Source organism: Excalfactoria chinensis, chromosome 1, assembly GCF_039878825.1.
Source record: "Excalfactoria chinensis isolate bCotChi1 chromosome 1, bCotChi1.hap2, whole genome shotgun sequence".
NCBI classification, from domain to species: domain Eukaryota; kingdom Metazoa; phylum Chordata; class Aves; order Galliformes; family Phasianidae; genus Excalfactoria; species Excalfactoria chinensis.
This window is the reverse complement of record NC_092825.1, coordinates 161,913,483-161,936,240: the sequence shown is the minus strand read 5'-3', so window position 1 is coordinate 161,936,240 and position 22,758 is coordinate 161,913,483. Positions and strand designations below refer to the sequence as shown.

Genomic DNA, 22,758 nt, shown 5'->3' with positions numbered 1-22,758 from the left:
ATATTTTAGGAAAACAACCACTCTGAGCTGAAAAATTGTATGCCAAGTTTCAGCCTGAAGCCAATTTTTACGATCAAATTAAAAACCTTTGAGAATAAGAGGTTATAATGGAAATACTAACACAGCCTTAGCTGTGGCAGCACTGGCAGGCACTGCAACAATATCAGGAAAGCTCTCCCTGCCCACAATCTAAACTAAATAAAAAAGATGCTATTTTCTAACATACACCCCGGGCTAGCAAATAACAATGATTTAATGTACTTGCCCTGTGGTGATATAGTATGGCTGCAAACCTCTAAGCCAATTTTTCTTTTTCTTTCTTTTCTTTTTTTCTTCTTTTTAAACATATGTGCCCAATAGGGAAAAGATTGTAATTTAACTCTTATTTGTGGATATATCGCTTTCATTTCAACAATTCTGAAAGCCTTCCTGCTGTCACACACTGCTATATGCAAGCATCCAACTGAATAAAGACCCACCAGGCTTTTTCAGGAGTTTATTCACAGGTTTGGCTCTGCTTATTGTAGTATTCACCACATTTAAATTAGATGAGGGCTACTGTAAAGCGATAACATCGTCAATGACTGGAATCTCACTTTCCCCTCTAACAGTCTGAAGCGAATAAATGTATTGGTTGTTCATTAACAAGTAAACGGTTTCTGCTACAATGTCAAGGAAAAAGAATGTGTTCATTAATATGAACGATCTTCATCTACAAAGATGATTTACACAATGCATGTCATGAGATAGGTAGGTTTTCCCCTAACTACTACACTACCAAACAGAAAAGCTGATTCTTAGGACTTCTTTGAAATTACAATATTGTTTGTTTACCAATAAGAACGACAGTCTCAGTCACCTATGCCACCATTGTAAGCTCTATAGTAAGTACTTAAAAAGAGAGAGATTTCCGGAGTCACTTGTGGAATTAATAAAATTGATAACTACAGACTTACACTGCATCAATGATACATATTATTCCTGTGATAGGTTAAGCTAAAAATAAGATTAATTTGGTTATAGAAATTCCTTAAACAACAACACTGAAATTATTTCAAACTTGAAAATTTTCAAGAATTTTCTGAAAAAAGTCAGCAAACACTGGCTAGAAAAGCAAAGCAGTTTGGATACACCAATGTAATCAGCATGCCTTGTGCTTTTCTGTTAACCCTCTGAGTATAGCTGTGGTACTCTGGATTTTTTGTACATCAATGCTAGGAAAATTATAACTGACAGAAATATTGCTTTATGTGTTGCGACTTAATGAATCACATTCTAAATATATTTGGGCCGGCCACCACATCTAGTAAGAGATTCATCCATCCTGGAGTTGTAATTGTACACTAGAGAAGCCAGTCTCCAGCAACTATAAAGGAGCTGAGATGTTTGCCTTAGATTATATACATGACTCTTAGATGGATGCATCTAGATGAGATGAAGCCCATCTCAGGACCATTTAACTGTGTTATCATCACCTATCACCTACCCATCACTATATTTTCACATCAGAATTTGCTTACCACATGCAAGCTTACTAGAATATTGCACTTGGTTTGGAGACCATGTTATCCCTGCTCACACTTAATTGAGAGGAATTAAGCTGGAAGTGACCCTGTTCTATTCTCCTGTTAATGCTAAGATCAGCCCGACAGGCACCTCTAGAGACCAGATATTAGATGACCTGAATCGCCCTGTGGAAGTGCTTCTCTCTATCTCCTTGGTGATAGATGGGGCCTACCATGATGGCCATCAGTCTCAGTTAACTACATTGGCTTGGCAGGAGGAAAGCGGACTTGTTTACATAGTAAGCATTTTAAAAATTATTTTTAGCACCAATACATTGCAGTAAAAAGAAAACAAAGAAGTCAAGAGGACCAGCATTTATTACAGTAAAATGAATGTGGTGAGCTATGTGCTTTATCAGATCATCACATTAAAAATCGTCTGTTGTCTTTGTTTCCTTTTTTTAAAGGGTGTTTCAAGTATTTAGGGGGCACATAGTCTGTTCTTGCTTGCTCCCATTCAGACATTAGAAAAGAAATGCAGCAGATGCTAATATGCAAGCCTGAAACATTATTTCCACAAAACCATACGTATATATACATGTATATGGTTATGTTTAAAATATGTGAATACATTCAAAACCACCATGGAAACTCCTTTTAAAACAGTTTTCAGATTCAGATACTTTTCCTTGAAGCCTACAAAGAGGCTATCAGCAGTTTGAAACTCAATATGTTACAGACCCAAAAATAACTTAAATGTTTTTATAGTTATGTTCATAAAACATAAGCCAAAGATCAGAAACATGTAAGATGCTGGGGATGAGTAGTGATTTCAGGATCTGGGATTATTTTCACATACAATTTAAGTAGTGCAAGATGGTGTAAGATGAAGGAGCCAAACATCTTATTTTAATGATAACCCTGTATTCCAAAGCAAGGCAAAGGTGATAGGAAACTCCCAGGTGGGTTTTGAGTAATATTTCTCATGCTTAAGGTGAAATGTATATTGTTTTTTTTCTTCTGACCTCCCTCTCTAATTAAGAAGAATGGCCATTGGCCTTTGCTTTAAGACTGCCAAATTTTCCCAACAGTCAAAAAGCATGTGGTATTGATGGACACTTTTTTATTACCAAATGTGTGTCTTGCATTTACATGGTTGAGTTGCATCTATTCTAAAGGGATGGCTGTACTACAATGTGGGAAGGGCAATACAGGCAAAACATGTGGCAGATCCTAATCTACTACAACTTGATGTAGGTAAGTGGCACAAGGGAGAATTGATTTTGGCTGAAGGTTTGATCCCATGAACAAAAAATAACTGTCCTTCCCAAATGCTATTAAAATACAGCCATTGACATCACAATGACAGTGACTGTGCTCTGCCTAGCAAGGGACTGTAGGATTGGATAGGCATGGTCAAGGATGAGTCCTTTCCCATATTCAGCCTTTTCCAAATCCTAAAACTTGGGAATTTTTGCATGGCAGTTCCTTTATCCTATCAGTTCCTGCCTCTGTGGAATTATCCTACAAGACATCTACTTGATTCACTTAGTTTAATAACTTGGATTCCAATTAGAGTAACTGAGGCCATGCAGATGCACAGGACTTCTGCATATGGGTGTATATTCAGAGATCAGGCTTCTAAAGTGAAATTTGTTCTACTAAACTTAATAATCTTAAATTTGATATCTGATGTGAGCTCCTACCAGTGGTTCCTTCTACAGTCCAAGAAGTGAGATCAATAGGTGTATCAAACCATGAGTCCTTCCTAAAATGTGTGCCACAACAGATGAGATGAATCAAACCTGAAAATGCTCATTTCTGTACTATCAAGAAAGCCTGGAGATCTAATTTAGATTAAATGTCTCACTTCTAGTTTAACGCTGTCTCAGGTTAATTGCACTGTGTTTGAAATACTTGTACCATTTGTGTGAAATTTATATTCAAAATCTTCAAAGCTTTTAATATATAAATTTTTATGACTGAAACAATGAAAGATGCATTTTGAAGGATGGGGAAACAAAACAATTCCAGTGTTTCTTAAAATGTGGTTCATCTGATACTTCCACCTAGAAACACAAAAGAGCATTACACCAGATCCAACAAGGTGCAGGTACACCTTCAGTGACACAACTGCTTGTAGTGATAGCTCCATGGGCAAACACAACTCAGAACAGAAACTGCACCGTGGGCAACTTGCCCTGTTCCTCCAAACTTTATTTATACTTCCCAGCAAGATCAGCAAAGTCTGCACATCTTTTTGGGCAGCATACTGATATTTCCATTTGTGTGATACTAAATACAAAGAGAAGATGAAAGAGAGAAAAAAGAAAGTGGGGAAGAAAGAGAAAACCACATTTTTTATGACTTTTTAAAAACACCACAGCAAAGTTTTAGATTTAGACGGGAAAGCATCAAATATTGTCAAATTTAGATGGGTTAAAATTGGAAATATGACTTTAATGATGATATCTTTCACTTTAGAACAGGATTTTGGAAGCTGTATTTTCTATTCTAGTGTAATTTATGATCACTTTTTTTTTTTTTTTTTTTTTTTTTTTCTTTCAAATTACATCATTTGAAGCAAACGTCTACAGAGTATAATATTTCCGTGGAAGCCAACTTCACAATAATGGTTAAAGAAAATGCTGTAATGCTGTGTTGAGGTTTTAACAAACCAAAAATATGTGTATTCTGTGTAAATGCCCATTTTATTGAATATTACAAATAGAAACGGTGAGTTATTTTTAATTTCTCCACTCTAAGACAAAAACTTTCACTAATACAGGTTAGGCTTTACATATATATTAAATGACCTTTTATTTTCCTCAGTTCAGAAATGCTCTAGCTGTTTTAAGGGTAATTTTCAATATTAATATTTAAATTTCACCACGGTATTAACTGTGGTTATCTATGGAATAACCAGGTCATGCGGAGCAGAAGGATGTCTGTGCATTTTTGTAACAGGACCTTCTCAACTAGATCATTACATACACATGACAGAACGTGTTCTCAAGCCATTTCCCAAGACTCTGCATTGTCATTGGCAGCAAATGATAGGGAAGCAACCTTCCATGGCCATCATCATGTCATCTTCTGTAAACTCTAAGGCTGCCTTAAACTCAGTTTCCCATTGATCCTGCAAAATATCCTCCAACAACAGTCATTTTCTATGGAATCATAATGCAGGTTTAGAATGAGCTGCTGTGGAAGATACTGTTTGTTTCACTATATCTTTTTGTTTTTAAAGCCCATATTGTAGCCCCTAAGCGATAGTGTGTTTGGTACCATTTCGGTCCAGATCTAGCAAGGAACTTTAGGGTACTATAAAAGGTATGTGCGTATAAAAGCAAAAAAGCCAGAATAAAGCCCTAATGTGGGCTGTCAAGATTTAAGTTGATTCTTTACTCAGAGGGTTAACATGTGCTAAAATTACATACTGCGTTTCCTAATTTCACTGATGAAAACATTCACTGCTTCTATCTCGAAATAAAAAAAGCAAAATAGCCTTAACCCTTTGAGGATAATATTAGCAGCAAGTTACAATCTAAATAGAGAACAAGTATTTCAATTAATTAGGAAATAATTCTTACAAAGGTTCTGTAAGCACCTTTTTATGTTCCACTATCCCAGCAGTTAGTGCTGGACAGATTGGATGAAAACATCTCACATGGGTCTGAAGGATTTTCAGGGTCTCAAAGGGTTAAAGCCAAGACTTTTGAGTAAAAGTGTTTTATTAAAAGGGTGAATTAGGTGAGCGAACAGTCTCAGATGAACTTGGTGAATAGTCTTCCGATTCGGAGTTGAGTTCAGGTGGAGCCTGCTGTGCCTTGTAACGTCCCCTCACATCCTGGTTGCGTCTTCGTCGGAAAACCTGCCTCTCCTTATCAAGAGCGGTGGTCTGGCAGGGGCATAAAATGAGAATAAATGAAATTAGGCTGTGCGTGAAATGCAAAGCTAATGAAAACCATGAGTTTTTATGTGGCCCGCAAATACCAGGGATAATAAATGTTCAGACCAAATTAAACCTGTTCTGTTTCAGTCAAGTCTGAAAGGTTTAGCCCACAACATGGCTAAATGCTTTAAAATGTGCATTTCCCAAACCTTAAGAGGTAGTCTGACATCATCAAGCAGATACAGTACCATATATATGGATGCCATATGTTCTACTTCTGGATGCTATTAATTTCATATTTTAGTAGATTCGAGTTTCAAGCCAAATACCAACTGACCTTCCCCCCACCCTTCTCTAAGTATAAATCTGTTTCTATAGGTGAGGCAGAGATGTATGTTTGTCTTTGATTTGACCTAATGAAGGTTGATACACACTCACCCATGTTCAAGTCAGTGCAATTGGCTAACAAAGATGGATTGGGATGAAGTTGTCAAACAAGAGAGGAAAAACAAACACCGAGGGGAGCTAGCCCAGCTCTTTCACACCTCCTCATACTACTCAATGGATGTTCTTAGGAAGAATGCTGAAGAGCTCTGATGGAAAGACACATTTAGCCTGTCTTTCCTCCCTCCTCAGGTTAACCAGGGTCTATCAAACTAAATAGTCTGCAAATTTTATCAAGACTCTGGATATGAATGGGGAAATCCAGAATGTGGGGAGGCAGAATGTTTATTTGATGGGCTTTAATTTTGGGGTTAGTTTCTGCCACTGTTGAGAGTGCGGTTCTTTATAAGATGGCTACAGGTTCTAACCACATCCCTTCTGCTTTGTCTGTCACACTCACAAGGTGAAGCTGCAACCCAGTATGGGCAGACCAAGCCCAGCCAATGATCTCAAACTAGGGGTGGGTTTTGGTGGTTTTTTTTTTCTGTTTTCCTGAAGTCACTAAAAATACGAGTTCAACAGGATGGCCTTGATTCAGCAAGAACATTTTGACACATAGTTAACTGCTTTCTGAGCCAGGGCTATCTTCTTGAAACACGGCCCATGTGTTTGGGGGAAAAGTTAAAAAAAGGGAAAAGGCAGATGAGATTACCCACCAAATACAAATAGGTATTTGGTAATGACACTGGAGGCAAGGATAGTGTTGAGAATTGAATAGGTTTAACTCCTTGTAAATTCTCTTCCCCAGCATGAAAATTTCCGTCTAAAAGAATGTAACCAAAAGGTTATTCTGCTTTGAAGGATTTATGGTTTTCTCTCGAGATATACATGACTGATTTCTCTAGAAAATGTACCAGTTATACTTTGGGCCTCATAGGAGAGCAGAGATGCATTTCTAGCCAATATATTCGTGAAAACAAAATGAAAATGAAATCCATCATACAGGTGCAGAATAGCATTATAGCCATCCATGCTCTAAAATAATGCAATCAGCATTCAATAATGGTGTAATAGAGACAGTAAGATGGACGAGAGTACAGGACTACTACAGCAAATGGATTTAGTTAGGCTAAATTGCTGAACTATTTCTGAGTCCAGAATCTACACAGCACTACTTTAAGGGCGTAAAATAATTACCTTTCGTAAGTTCATCCTTCTTAAGTAATTGCTACAAAATCCAACACTTACAATCTGCTGAAAATTTCTTTGTTTACTGCTAATCTTTTGGTTAAGAGCACTCATTAGTATTTTCAATGCCTTCAATATTTCTCGGCCTTGAACCAATTCAGTTTTTGATTATTTTTTAATGTGAAACAGAAGAATACCTAGATCATTTACACACAGTGAATATACCACATACTGTGTGAAAATTGAAAAGAATGGCATATATTACCATTCTATAAAATACAGATTTCCATTTAAAAGATTTTTTTATGCTTACAGGAAATAAGCATTTATTTAAAGTTTAAGCCACATCGCTTCATGCTGCGGTAACGGATTCTATCCTCTGAGAAGGTTAAACATTTCTGGTCAAATAAATAAAAAATAGTTGTATTAAATTCAAAATTTAGTTTTAAAGTCTGATGTGGGGAACGGTAAATGTGTATGTAAAAAGTGAAAGTATTTAAAATTAGATGAGTTACAGATAAGTGAATACCCTTGAATAAAAGGTTCTTTTTAAAGTTTAGCCTAGGATGTTTCATTTTTTTTAAAGGACATGATGGTTAAACTGCAAAAGGAGTTAGACAACTAAATACCATGACAGTATTTTAAAGATGTCATTAAAAATAAAATCTAAGATACTGATTTTCTGCTATCGTTAAGGAAGCTTTGGAGGCTATTTGTCTAAATGCATGTAAAGGCACTTCTTTCTTCAATAACCAAAGACAAGCAAAAATCCCTGAATGTTCTATCTAATCCAGCACCTATATGCTACAATTTGTAGGACCAAGCATTTCTGGCTGCTTAGCCCTTAAGAAATTCCCTGTGATATGTTTGAGACTATATTTTTTTTCACATTTTTACCAGAAGTCTCACTCTGAACAGGTTCTGACTGGCCTTTATCCATAAGGTCATCCATGCCTGCAGACTCCATGGCATTCTATGTTCCCTCTCCTGGTCTGAGAGACATTCAAAGTCTTTCTCGCTTAACAAGATTATCAAATAAAGATGTGCAAGGTCACAGAGCCAAAGAAAGGAGTACTGACCTGGTGAAAGTAAACCTACATAGATCATATTCTTGTATGTACTCATTTAGGGTTTTCACATCTCAGAACCACAGAACAGGTCAGTTCTGGACATGAACAGAACAGTCACAATTCCCTCTGGACTTGCAAGATAGGGTTTGTTCCACCCAATGTTATGGGGACATTTTGCACTCCCAACATTTGTTATGCTGCCATAAAGTACAGCATTTGGTATTTGGCACAAAGGTGGTTTTTCATCTAATGAGCTCAGTTACTTTTTGCCCCTGAAAATTTTAAAACATGAGAGATCAATGCATTGCAATGCAGGAGAGATACCATATACACTAGTGTACTAACTGCATGTGTTTTATAGTGCAGCTCTCACCTCCTGTACCCTCTTGTGCACGTGGCACATTCAAAAAATCAGCATTTTCACTAATATTGCTATTTTTGTAACAAAGACCTTTATATGCATTGCCTTGATTTAACTGATTTATTATTTCATGTACCATTCACTATTGGATGGCTCGCCAGGATATGAATTGGTCCATTACGGATTTTCAGGGCATTTCTTCTTTAAGCTTCACTTTCAATAAATAATAAAAGGATCTGAAGTGCACTTATGCTTCAGAGGGCTGCAAAGCCCAGATTTTCATTATCACATTTTGACATTTTTTTTTCCCAGCTTGAGGTGAGAGAGTGAGAACTTTGAGCACTATATGATAGTAATGGCAACTAAAATGTTAGTGTAGTGTTCTTATTTAAGCTATGCAGCTGTCCTCTTACAATCCATATGAGGAAATGCAGAGCTTCTTATCCAGGAGCAGATAAGTGGATTGCCTTTAATAGTTTGGTGCTGATGGGTCTGAAGCACTTCATTAAGCACTAATGTATTTTGCATCAACATTTAGTAATCCTGACACCCAGTACCAAATGGTTAACAAGCTTTTTTTTTTTTTTTTTTTCCTTTTTGGAAATGCATTTCATTTGAAGTAAAATGCTGTTATTTTAACATCTTTGCTTCTCTCATCTAAACACTGAGGGACAGCCAGGATTTTACCATTGGGAGCATCTTTTTCCTGGCCTCTAACTCAAGATGTTGCAGGACTCCCGAGCCATGCAAATTCTTTTCTTCTTGGAAAAGGTTGAAGTCCGTGTTTATGGACAGACATTCAAAAACGACATCTGCTTTGATATACGTGTGGGATTTGCAGAAGGAGGCACCTTATTTTAGCTGCGGGATGATATTTTCTGTCAGACCAGTAATTACTGAAGTAACTGCTTTTTATGGACACGAGCAGTGATTGTTTTTCTTTTCACATGTCTTAATTTACTGCTGGCCACCAAATATAGATATATATTCATTTCATTAATAAAAGAACATTATTGTTGCATTTTGCCTCTTAGCGCATCCATTATTCATACAGGCTAGGAGATGGAACTGGAGATGCAGCTGTTCATGCATTAATCTGAGAACCATTCCCTTCACTTGCTTCCATTCTGCATGAACATATTTGCAATTTGTCTGCAATTTTGGTGATGCTTTGTTAGAGAGTGAAATTAAATGGACACATGTATTGCAACGCTGGTTTTTATCTTCCAGTGCATTCTTCTGTACACTCATAGGTGTGTGCATGTGTCCAAATGTTTACGCCTGGATAATTTTACCTTATTTCCTTAAGCTTTTTGCTAGTGATTTCAATATACTGAGATATGTAATGTCAGATTTCCTTGCTGTAAAAAATGACCATTAAGTGATAGCAGCAACTTTTAAAGTGCAAGGACACAAGGCCACACCAGGCTGCCTATCGGTATGCCTTTTTCATATTGTTTTCCATTGGCTTCTCATATATATATATGCATATATATATATATAAAAATATATGTATACACACATATATATATACAACCATACATGTACAAGAGATTCATGATTCCAGACACTTCTTGGAGAGTGCTTTCAAACTTTGCAATGCACCTCAGTCCAGGAGTGAAAGACACATTTATTTGTAGCCCCTCAGGCACAAGCCATAACTAAGTCAAGTTACATGGTGATTTGGAGACGTGCAAATGGCCACATCGAGGGGACAAATCCATCGAGTGGATTTGAACTTCAACCTCCAAATGCAAAAGGCCAGTGCTTCAGTGCACCATGTAACCTCTGGCATGGAATTTTGCTTACATGAAAAGAAAAAAAGAAAGAAAACCAAATCAATTTGATGTATGCTTCTTACTGTAGTGGTGAGTGAATACCATGATAAGTATCCCACACATATAACTGCTGAATTCATATTGCTATATTTAAGTTCGTGTTTATTCTTCAACATTCCCCCTTTTTTGAGACACGATTCCTCAGCTGGTTTCAATTACACGTGGAAGAGACCTAGGGCCAAGTTGTTTGCACGGGTGAATTTTATTTCTAGTTTGTAAAGCAGTTGTGGTTTTCTTAGTCACAGATCAGGAGAAGAGCTTTTAAAGGAGTTTAGATGTTTGTCTGTTTTCACTAGTATTAAGTTTACAGAGGGTTTTACTGCATTAAAAAATGGCACTTTAGAGATAGTAAGCCTAATTCCCAACTACTCTGCCCACTGTCAAGACATCTGCTTTTAACTTTTGACTTGAAAGTGTATTGTATCCACTTGAGACAGGTGTAAGTAACTTGACAGATGCAAAGTACTGGGAATTAGGTACCAAGAACAGACTGAAATGAGGGATTTTCAAACGAGCTCTTCAGATGCTTTTCAAAATGGGACAGTGAGAACTGTATTTTAAAAATCCAGTATTTCATGAATTCAGATCTACAGGATTGATGGCTTCATTACACACAGAATGTAACCAGTCTCCTTGCTACTGTCATTACATACATAAGGTAATTGATGACTTTCCCATATATTTCCTTAGTTTTATTTTGCTCTCTTAGCTCTTATATAGTGTATGTGAATATATTAAAAATAACATATATAAATCTTTTATATACTAACATTTTATACTAATATTTTACATTAGATACACCCACACTGGTGTTCCCTTGATATTTACAAGCAGTCCAGACAAGGCAGAAAATTTAGGGCATTTTGTCAGTATCAGATTGAAACATTGTTAAGATTCAGACATAAGCCTGAACTCATATAAGGAAATTCAGGCAGGGTGAAAGAAAACAGTGAGTTATGCAAAGTATGGCCTTCAAAATGCTGCCACTGGGAGGAACTGGTAACGAAGGTAGCTGAAGAAGGCTGTGTTCAGGATACTGAAACACCTGGGGCTAAAGGGAAGTAAGGCTTGAAATACTTTCACCTTTAACATTTTGGTTTAGTCACAAAAAGGCAAAAGAAAATATCTGAGCTACATGAAGTGTTAAAAGCCTCTGTTAGGTAGACTTTAAAGAAAAGTTCCTTGTAAGAAAGGAAGTCTAGATATTTCAAAAGGACAATCAGCTGCCACCCCCTCCGTGTGGATTTTTTGTAGTTACTGTTGCTAAATTCTAACAGAAGGAAAATTATCAAAGATAAATGCATGGCCTTTAATCCTTTTACAAAGTGATCTATTAGCCAATAAGGCTGACTTGAGAGGGGAAAAAAAAGAAATCCCAAACAAAATTCCTCTGCTCGGAGATGAGAAAGGGGTAATAAATACCTGCTGTCTTTAACTCTACATTGGTAATTTGGGGTGAATGAACACAGGAATGCACCACCGGCATTACCCACTCACCTCAAAGCTGCCTTTCCTGGCTATCAAGAATAAAAACCTCAGCCTATTCTATCATCTTTGAGTCCAAACGATTTTACTGATTTGGCTCTTATACTTTTTGTGTTCCTTGTGTTGAAAGGTTTTCCAGGCGTTGTATCTCATACTGGCTACAGCTACTACTGGCCATAACTTTTGTTAAATTTTAGTACCTCCAAAAAGTCCCATCACTTCAAAACACTTGCACATTTTTTCTTCCTGACAGGGAATAAAACAGGATGTAAAATGCGCAGTTGGAATATTAGGATTTAGAGGCACTTTGAATAAGAAAAGTCTTTTAGACTGAGAAAGGAAAGGTTTTCTGGTTGATTGAAGGAGAAAATGGTGCCTTTTAAAAAGATATTTTAGAAGACTTGCTAGGAACCAGGGATGATCAAAGGAGTGGGAAAGAAACGAATAGTTTAATACTAACAATGGGAGCATTACATTTTCCTTGGTCTTCCTTTCATTTTTCGCCATACTTGTGAATTCAGGTTAATTTTCACGGGCCTGTGACAAATTAACTGTTTTATAGATGGGAGTTGACGATCCTTTCATATGCTCTGCATTTGTGCTCTCAGTTACCACTAAAAAGTAAACAATTGCTAAACCAAAATGGTTTTATTTATACCACAGTGCTGGTCACTGCAGCAGTTGCTGGTTTCTTGGAGATAAAAAGGAGTAAATATAGAACAGGGTTTGTTCTGAGCTACCCCTGTTGTAGCATTTCCTAATTACGCCTATGAGCCCCGTTCTCCCAATTTGGCTTTGCACACTAGGTACACTGTTTAGAAAGCACTAATTATAAACATTGTTGTTACTGCCCCCAGCTGGATAACAGAGCAGTTTATGTATGAATAAGGGAGATTATCGCCCATCTGCTCCAGCCCATTATTCAAGGATGTGTCATTTTGCATGCTGATGGCAGCCATTACTACTGCTTTAGTCAAATGGCTTTATTTCATTTGATTTGATTTTTTAAAACACGTATAAGCTTTTATTTATTTACCACGTTGCAGAATCAGAGTCTTTTCCCTTTACCTCCCAAACGTACATATGGTTTGTTTCAAAATCCGGGCCAAGCAGTTAAACTGAGTCAAGGCCAATCTGAGAAGAGACTCTCCTCTTTCTGGTTCTCTGCTTCCCCTGAAGTCAGATCTTGAAGAAGACTTTTTCTTTTCTTTTTTTTCTTTTTTTGTCTTTCTTTTTTTGGGGGGGTGTTAAAAGTAGTGATGCAAAAAAAAGGAGTGCAGCTGATCGTGGGTAGCAGTTAACCTAGGACAGATAAATGACAAAGCTGCCGTGTTTTCCTCTGTTTTACAGAGGAGGCATTAAATCCACAGCTATCCGACAAAGTCCGGCTTGCCACAGAATGCCATCCTTCCTTAGAAGAGGAAAGTACTCCTAATACTCTCACACCTATCTAGAGTCGGGCACTTGGGTCTGAAGGGAAAACCCACACCGTGCAGCTGCTGTGCTGCTGCCTCCTCTGTCCACTGCTACAGGACGAGAGGCTGCAAAGCATGATGCCAAGAGACAAATGGACAAAGCATAGTTTGCTATTTATGTTTTGCAGGTTGCTGTAGGTTTATGGCTATGAACACAAGTGCCATGGGCTAGAATTACAGGCACTGCTACACGCTTGGAGGGGAAGCATTTCTCAGTTCCTGCTAGCCCAAATTTAACTGATGGATAGGAGCTCCTTTTCCACTTCTTGGTTGAAAAGTAGGATTTTCTTTCTTTCCCCAGAACATCCATATCACAATCTCCTTAATCCTCAGTGTGTGCTCAGGGAACCGCTAGGTTTGAAGGAAACCGTGCTGCAGTCTGACTGACCCATGCAGGCTTTGAAATGATCTGAGAGTGGGATTCTGCCTCACTGGGAACACTCGCAGGGACCATCTCTGCTGTTTCCTAAATGTGGTTAATTTGCTGGGTTTGTTTTTTTTTCCGAATACCTCACAGCTGAGTCTTTAAAAGCAGTGTTTGAAAACACAAGAAACTTATAAAAATCCCGTTAGCTATCAAAACCCAGCTCTTGTGAGTAATAATGAGGAAAGAAGCCAGCAAGTAACCACTGGATGGGAACGGCAGAGTTCTGTTTGATGGAGGAGGTGTGGGCCTGGGGATGGCTATGGAAACAGGACCCTCCTCACCCCTCTCCAGCACAGCCCCCCGCCCCAAGCCCCCCATCACCGTACGGGATAAGCCAGCTCACACAACCCTGGCACAGTTACACAATGAGGAAAAATATATTCGGAAGACTCATGCAATATTAAAAAACAAAAAAACTCAAAGAAAAAGAAATAGGCACCAGAAAGGTTATAAAAACAAAATAGAAAGAATGCATCGTTAGAAACACAAGCTTACCAGCACATACAATGCATTGTATTTCATTGAACTTGGGAGAGTTTCTAAGTGCTCTGTTCTGTAAATGCATTGTTCCATCTAAGGTAAGGATTGTGTTTGGTGGGTTTAAAATGACAGTATATAGCCCCACGTCTCCGTGGGGAAGGAGGAGGATATATGCTGAGAGCCTGTTGCTGCTCCTGGTGCTTAGAAGTGGGGATGCAGATGCAATAGGGGTGCACGCTTCAGCATATCGGGGTTTTCTATATACACTGTCCTTTTAACTAGGAGGGAATTGGTACTGAGCATGTGCAATGGAGAGAAAGCTGGCGATGTGGGTGTGAGGGATGGGTGAGGAGAGGGAATGAGGGGGTGTGGCATCTCAATCAGGATTCAAACGAAACCAATAAAGCAGCATATGGACCGGAGAACAAATCAAAAAGCATGTTTATCCACTGGAGGAACTGGTGAATGGAGACTGCCAGCACGTTGCCATGGAAACACTGACTGTGGGAGCTGCACCAGCGCATACCTTATCCAATACATTCCTGGTTGTTGGTAGTAGTCCAAAGACCCTGATCTCTTGATGGTAAACCCGTGGTCCAGCTGAGCAGAGAGAAACGGGGCAACTCAGTGGATCAGCATTAGGCTAAAGAACTCAGACTCCAGAGCAAGCGTCCCTGCTTAGTGTAACAGTTACTGCGTTCAGAAGGCACTTAGCTAACATCCTACAGCTACCGCTAGAAAGAGAAAGAAAAAAAGTAAAGAAAGAAAAGGAAAAAAACACTAACTCTAGAGCCTGTCCACCTAAATCAGATGCCAATTTATTCAGGGTAAAACCGAGCTTGTGAAATAGGTTACTTAATGCATAATGCACTCATGTAAAAGTCTGACCAATATCTCGTTACCTCCAAAGACAGAAGTGCCCTTTCAAGTTGCACATACCAGTAATGGAAAATTATCTTTTGCAATTAAACAGAGCGGTTTAATAATTTACAAAAATGCAGTGCAACCATCACAGGGAGAGGGCTAGACAGACTGCACCAGGCTTAAATTAGAGTGCTTCATAATCATGGAATGTGCAAAGATGAAAAGAATCAGGTTTTGATACCCCATCAATCACAGTAATTCATTTCTAAAAATGCGTTAACCTTGGAGAGGGCTCCTTGGCATTGTTTGTCATTCCAGCTTACACCTCATGCTCAAAAAGATAACAGTATGGAACTATTAGGTTTAAAATTGCACCAATTAAAGTCAAAATGGAAATGAACTTAACGTCGTGTCCAGAAAAGTGTGCTCCTGATATGATTTTAGGAGTAGAGATCTCTGAAGTTTGGTTTATCGCTAGCAGAATAAAGTGCATGGGAACAAAGAAAAGAGGCTGTTTTCTCTGACCCTCCTGCGCTGCACAACATCCAGCTGAGGCATCCTTTAGCTTGAGTTAAACGGGATTTTAGGGGAAATGTCTTGAGACAGACACTGTCCACTGTGAATCTGGGAGCTACAGTGCTTTTCATGTTTTGCCCCATGAAGGGAAAAGGCCATTTTGTGCTCCAGTAAGAACGTGGCGTGTGTTTCCATGCTGGTAACAGTTTCTGGTTCTAAATGCAGGAAAGCAGTTTAATGCATTTCTGGTTACCAACTCCTCAAAGGGTAGCAGGGAGCTATTGGCAATTCCAGGTTTTTCTTGATGACTATATTACGAGTGTAGAATTTGATAATTAACTCCTTTTTGTTAAAACAATGCCTGTTCCATCTTATTTAGAATGACTTAAAGGACGTTTCCTGTTTAAAAACAGGAGAACCCTGTAGTTGTAGTTTATTTTCTGTCTGCTTACCTACGCTGGTCTGCCATTGCCATCTACTGGCTGCATGGCATACTGCGTACAGAATGCACAAAAGGGACTTTGCTTGAAAAGCAGATCAAAATGACTGCTCTAAAATACAATAGCTAAAAAAGATAGACAAAATCGGGGTAGTTAGCTGTCTTGGAAGAGCTCAAACAGTTTAGTCGGTGTGGAAATCATTCCATAAAACAAAAAACAAACAAACAAAAAAGAAAACAACAAAAAACAAATCAAAATAGAGATACAGAACAAGCCCACAACAATACAAACAAAAGATAGGAAGTGGTATTCAAGTCACAGGTTCATCTCTAAGCCAAGCAAAACTAACAGGCTAGACTTGGCTTCTCTTCCACACCATTCAAGAAATTCCCCTGCTAAGAATCCCATCTGCAAGGTTTCATTTTGCTTGATGCTCAGCAGCAGGCACGGCACTGACCCACTGCTGCCAAGGGGAGGGTCTCGAGATGGGATTTACTCCCAATGCCAAGACAGAGACCTCAAACAACCTTAGCATTTCATTACCATTAGTATTTTCCTCTGCCTTAAAGATGGCCAAAATACAAGCACAGAAGTGACAACATACAGGCAAAGCTTTAACAGCTCAGACAGGAACACAAACTGAACGATGCTCAGTTAATATACAGAGTTAATGTCACACCTCTGGATTGCAAGTGTTCTTAAGAAACAACTTTGTCTCTCAGTCGCTTTAGGCACCTTCACTGAAACCCAGCCTGTCTAGACACTGGATGTTACTTGGGAAAAGTGGGATAACGTCCCTGGTGAATTGAATGAACAATTCTATCCCCAGTTTTCAAAAAGACTTTTTAGTAAAGGTCTATTTTTGCGTTTTTACTGCAGTGTCTTTATAAACACCATCATAGATCTACAAAAGATTATTCCTATTGCAAAGCTGTAGGAGAAACTTGATCCTGCAATCTTTTTGGCACACACTTACTGCTAATGTGGTAGTTCTGAATCAGACTGAAGGGGACCAAGCCTGGCAGGCTGTATTCCACACTGACCAGAAGTAAGTGCTTACAGCAAGAATAAGGTAACCGTAGTGATCTTTCTCCCATACACTCTCCCATCAGCAAACAGTGGTTTTCAGGGACTTGTTAACTATATTTGCTGCTCTAAATGTTGGCTTTCCAATTAAAATTTTGCTGGCAAAGCTATGTTGGTTTAAGTTTTTTTTTTTTTTTCCCAACTGACATAGTTATGCTGGCAGAACTATTAATGATGCATTAACATATGAACAGAAAAATCTCTTTGCCCGTGTAGTTAATTTTGTTTGAGAAATCATCTCCTGTTCCACCAGCAAAGGAAGTTTGCTAGGCATGCACAGCACGTTCGTTCTGGTAGTGTCCAACCTGTCAAATCCTTCCAAATATGGACAAGCTTAAAGTCTGGACACATGCATGAGAAGTTGTAGGATGAATCTGCCCTGAGTGGTCAGAGATAACTTTTACTGAGGATTATTACATTAGCAAGGAAAACTTAAACCTGAGCAAAAGGAGTTCTTGGATGATGCTAAAGGAAGCAGTGGCCAGAGTACATGTATGTAAAACACACATGTCTTCACGTTCTCTTCAACAAGCTGACCACAAACATCCTTACGAATGTAGTTTTGTATCAGAGCAATATGAACTTAGTTTTCATGTTAGAGTTTTAATTGGTGCATATGATAAATACTGCTTGAGATCTCCAAGGTGTGTTACTTCTTACCACAAAGGAAAACAGGCATATAGCATTATACCAGTGTGAGGACAAATTAAGAGCTAAATACCACAGATTAGCTATCTCTGTACATAAATAGAAGTATAAAACTCAAAATAATTCTAACACTTGTAACTATTAAGTAATCTATATAAATATATGCACATATTAACACACTTTCACAAACACACAGACACAGATGTGTTACATAATATATAGAATGCCTCTATATATTACATACACAAGCACTCTCTTGAAAAGTTACATAATAAACATACAGGCAGGCACAATAAAACAATATTTTTGTAGAAAATATACTTAGTGAAAGTTTTTATAGCTGAACAGTATGTTGCAGCATCTGTATATGCTTTGAAAACTCTAAATGTAGAGCAGGCTTAGTTAATAAGATTTACTTTCATGATATTTGATATTGCACAGTTAAAAGGCAGATTCCCAAATGTAAAACCCTACTGACATGCATGTCGAATGTGTATTACATACGTTTTCAAACAACAGAAACAGCAATTAAAGGTTTTGTTGTTTTGCTTTTGACTAACTTATCGAATTAGCTTTGTAGAAAATACATATGATTTCTTCTTATAATTATCTAGCCGTTCTTCACTACCAAAACACTAAAAAGGTCTGTCCTGCCCCATCTCTTCCATACTTTTAGAAATTAGTTGACACAACCTAATCAAGCCACATTTTGTATTTTGTAAAAAATACTTGAAATGTTTCTGCTTTATAGCCCAAGCCACAGGATTCATCACTCTAGAGTATCATGTTCACCCGTAGAGTCAATGACTTAAAATAATTTCTTAAATTTCCAAACACTAAAAAAATAAACAAAAGCCATTAAAATATAAATTAGCAAACACTATATATATATATATATATATATATATATTTCTGATTTATAATGTTTTGCAGTGGAAAGATTCACCACAGTGCCTTTTTCATTACTCAGCTATCCAACTGCTGTAAACAATTCCTTGGCAGAGCAACTGGGGCAAAGAAACAAAATAAAAGACGACTGTGGGGAAATTAAACAAATAAAGGAGGCGACGGATGGATGAGGACAGAGGCATCATTTCTTGCTTCTAAGCTTTGAAGTCATTAGTATGGAGGGCCTGAGCAGTAATTCTCATGGACAAGCGTGCTGGCAGTCCATTCGAAAGGAACGAGGTTTTAGCTAGTCTATACACAACATACCTGCAGTTCAGATGAGCAATGGGTATGTGATGTTTTAGTTGTGGGAGAGCTGTTGCAGTATTATTGCTTAAAGATGAAAATAATAACAATAAAAAAGCTGGCTATGTTAGCTGATGACTGAGAGAATCTAAGAAAAGCATGAGGAATAACTTGCTTCCATGTTGAGGAAGTTTAGGGTTGGAAAAGAGTAAAGAAAAAATATGAGAGAGGCACAGCTTGAAATTTTAAGTACTTATACCAAGTTACTTTGAGAGAGTATCCATTCTGCTGTACAAACAGTTCACACCTGTGAGCCAGATTGCATGCACTGAGCTGAGTTTACTTCATGCTGATTTAACTCACCACTGGAGGGGCTGAGCTGAGAAACATGAAAGTGGAAACAGTACAAGAAAGTGTACATGTGCACTCACACCACCTGCAATTCATGGAAGCTGGGAATGAACACTGAGTAATTTGATATGGGGATGGTTATGCTTAATGTGTCACTTATTTTTAGTGACTGTTTGGAGCATTAACATTGCCATGAGTAATAAAGAAAAGCTTACAAACACAGGCAGATGTATAAAAAATGTAAAGGATGTGCACTATTATGTATTAGTATGAATAATCTTAGAAAACGCTGAATATATTCTGTGTGTGTGTATTTCTAATGCATGTGTTTATCTCTAGGCACAAAAAAAAAAAAAAAAAAATACAAACATATGTGATGTATGCAATGCTGAGGATGCCATCAAAACTTCAGTAAAGCTTGGGCAAAAGTTTGGTCAAGCTTAGCTTCAGAAGCTCCAACACATTCTAACCTGGAACATCCAGACTGCAACTCCAGTGTGTGACAGAAGGCAGCAAGCAGCTCTATTAAGTCCTTCTGTCTGGAGGAAAGCAGCCTGCAATCCGCATGCAGCTTTGGCATGTAACAGTAGTGTGTTGATGCTCAGCTAAATATGAAGTGGCTAGACTAGAATCAACTCCAAAGGTAGCATTTTTTCAGCAAGAAGTGAGTCATTATATCTCTCTTTGGTGTCTTCAAAGAAAAGAAGCTAAGGTTGCCATGTGGGTTCGCTGTTACAGTTTTGAAGTAATTTCCATTCCCTGTAAAGCGCTGCTGTCCTGCTAGAACTTCTGTGCTGCCTCAATCCATGTGATGATTCTGCTGCCAAGTAAAATGTCATGGTTCCATAGATCAAATGTTGAATCTACATACATCAGTGTTAGGTCCAGAACCCTCTGACAAAATGTGAAAGTGTGCATACTGTTATATCTCCTAGGGCTATTAAATAACAATGTGACTCACAAGGAGAATCAATGGCAGAATACCATTCAAACTATGTTTATATTCATTGGTACAGCTACCTAAAGAATGACCCTCTCTGGTTTCTTTTGGTGGCATGCCCTAAACACACACAGTCTTGTGGGCACATATTTAAGTATTTCATCTGTGTATTTCAGATGCTTACTGCTATGACAGAAACTCCAGCTGCTGTGCTGTTCGGCTTAGGGCCTGTATTGAAATGCTTCTTTATCTTCCCAGCTACTGATAACTGATGTTCATTCTCCGGAAGGCCATCATCCTGTGAAGAGACAAAGTAAAACAAAACTTCAGAGAGGAAAGGCAAAATAAAGGAATTGCCAAATTATTCTGCCAGCACCTATCGATACAGAAAAGAAATATAAAACTGTTAGGTCAGTCGTTGTCTCAGATCAATGTAAAGCATTTATAGGATTGTCATGGTTTTGCAGTTTTGTAATTTTGCTATCAGTATTCCACATCATAACATCATGATAAAGCATGGATAATTTTGACGAATGTGCTGCTCACAGGAGAAGACTGAATGTCCCAGAGAACACCACGGTCAGTCATATGACACGGACTCTATATAATCTCACTTCAGTGCTGGACTCACTCTCTTGGATCTTGCCAGCCAGGGGGGAGCCATGTGGGAGCGTTCCAGCCATTTTCACCTAGAGTTACAATAGGCCTCTCGGTTTTCGGGACTCACTCTCTCTTATTTTACTTGCTTCGTTAGCCTTAATTCCAATTATATTGTATTATATTGTGTTATTCTGTATTCCCATATAGTATTTAGTAAATAAGTGTGCCTCCTTAGATCGTTGCCGCTGTATTTATTTTCCTTTTTCCTTTTTCCCTTTTCCTTTTGGGAAAGGAAACCCCCTGTCACAGGCGCAGGTAGATTTTAGGTTAACCCACGACAAGGATGAACATCCTATTATGTAACAAACCAGACTCTCTCTGCTTCTATACAAAATATCTTTCTCACGAGCTTTAGGTTAAGCTGATTAATAATTATCATTGAATATTATATTATTCTTTCCACTAGGTAGCAACTACCACTGCCTGGTTACTTGTAGGAACATTAGTACCACAAAGCATGATAAGTTCAGGATTGTTTATTCTTCTATTTACTCCCTGTTTCTTTCTTCTATTTACTACATGTTTAAAGATAGTGTGCTCAGACACAGAAGGAACCCAAGAGGTTACAGAAACCAGAAATTTCTGGCTTGGTGGGACGCAAAGAAAGATTTCCTGATGCCCTGTGAAACACCAAGTTCAGAAGTGCTACGTTTTTACTAAAGTCTACCTTTTAATACAAGAAAAAAAGGAAGATTTACTGTAGCAATGTGAGGGGAATACTTTAAATCTTGAGAAAGTTCAGTACAAGCACGCACTGGTTATTTGTCAAAATCTAACCTCAGACAAGTCACCTTCTAAGCTCTGCCCATGGCTTTCCCCCCATAAGTGAGTATAGGAATTATTTGAGCAGTCATCAAGGTGACATGCTGAGGGACTGTGGGGTTGGGAGAGAAGAGCTCCAGCTGTGGCTCAGTGAGCCCCAGGGAGAGGCAATACAGGCAGAGTGGAAACTCAGCCCAGGGCTGTGGTTTGGGTAAGGCCAGGTCTTCATGAACATTAGGATGTACCACTGAGGTATGACTCACTCCATGGGTTGGTTTGGGGCATCTAGTATGCATCTTCCTACACAGGCAGGAAAGCATGAGAAGGCTAAAGCCAGCTGTGCTGGACTTGTTTTCCTTGCAAAAACACACATTTTATCAACTTGAGCAAAACTGAGGGAAAAGTGAGCACAGGGCTACAGGGCCAAACAGGGGTTGCCATGTTCTGCTGCTGTGTGTATCAGCTGCATGAGGGACCCAGTCCAGAAGCTGTGCAGCCTGCTCCCAGCCAACAGCTGACAGCTCTTACTCCTGGTATACCCATCTGCTGACCTCCACACAGAAACACAACCCTAGAAAAAAGAAGGGAGTCTGCAGTTTGCTCAAGTCAGCAGGTTGAACTGAAGCCCAAAATAAAAAAGGAGCTTTCTAGAAATGGCAGACGAGGCCCGTGTGACTGATTGAGCAGGGAAGAGGGAACCAGCAGAAGTGGCAGCTGAAAAAGCCATGGCTGATGAGACTTCCCTGCTAGCAGAATAAGCAGGATTTCAGGCGATAATATGCAGAAATGCAAGATATCAGGTGTCTGGTCATCCATGGATCTGATAGCCATCCACTGCATGCAGCTATCAGCAGCTGAAAAAGCTCTTGGAAGTCCACTTAAAGCACAGTTCTACCAAGGTACATAGAAGTGAGAGACAAGATCAGAATACAGAGACATTTCAGACTTTTTTTTTCTGTCTTTACAGTGACTCTGAGTGCACTTAAAGAGTTACACAGTCACTGCAGTAAATCACAATCCCTGTGAGCATATGGGAACTTTAGGGAGGTTGGTTTGGGTTTGTAATTTATTTAGTTTGGGGAGTTTGTGTTTAGAGATCCCTCACTCACCCCTTAGCAAAATATCTCAGCTGGCAAAATTTGGTCAAGTGCACACAGCTGCAAAACAAAACAGTGCAACCCAGTAGCTG

The 22,758-nt window shown here is 38.6% G+C and overlaps 1 protein-coding gene across 4 annotated transcripts in view; it reads right to left on the bottom strand.

Annotated features, from left to right (window-relative positions):
* Positions 1-483: 483 nt before the first annotated feature.
* DCLK1 (doublecortin like kinase 1) overlaps positions 484-22,758 on the bottom strand; it is a 232,427-nt gene continuing 210,152 nt past the window's right edge. For 2 of the 4 annotated variants that reach the window (XM_072361514.1, XM_072361516.1), the window contains 3 exons: positions 20,332-20,445; positions 14,635-14,708; positions 3,684-5,406 (listed from right to left, as the gene is read on the bottom strand). In XM_072361514.1, coding sequence (XP_072217615.1) covers positions 5,349-5,406; positions 14,635-14,708; positions 20,332-20,445 — 246 coding nt within the window. In that variant the 3' untranslated portion in view covers positions 3,684-5,348. Of the gene's footprint in view, positions 5,407-14,634; positions 14,709-20,331; positions 20,446-22,758 lie in introns of all 4 variants that reach the window. The other 2 variants (XM_072361512.1, XM_072361515.1) reach the window with 2 other exon arrangements.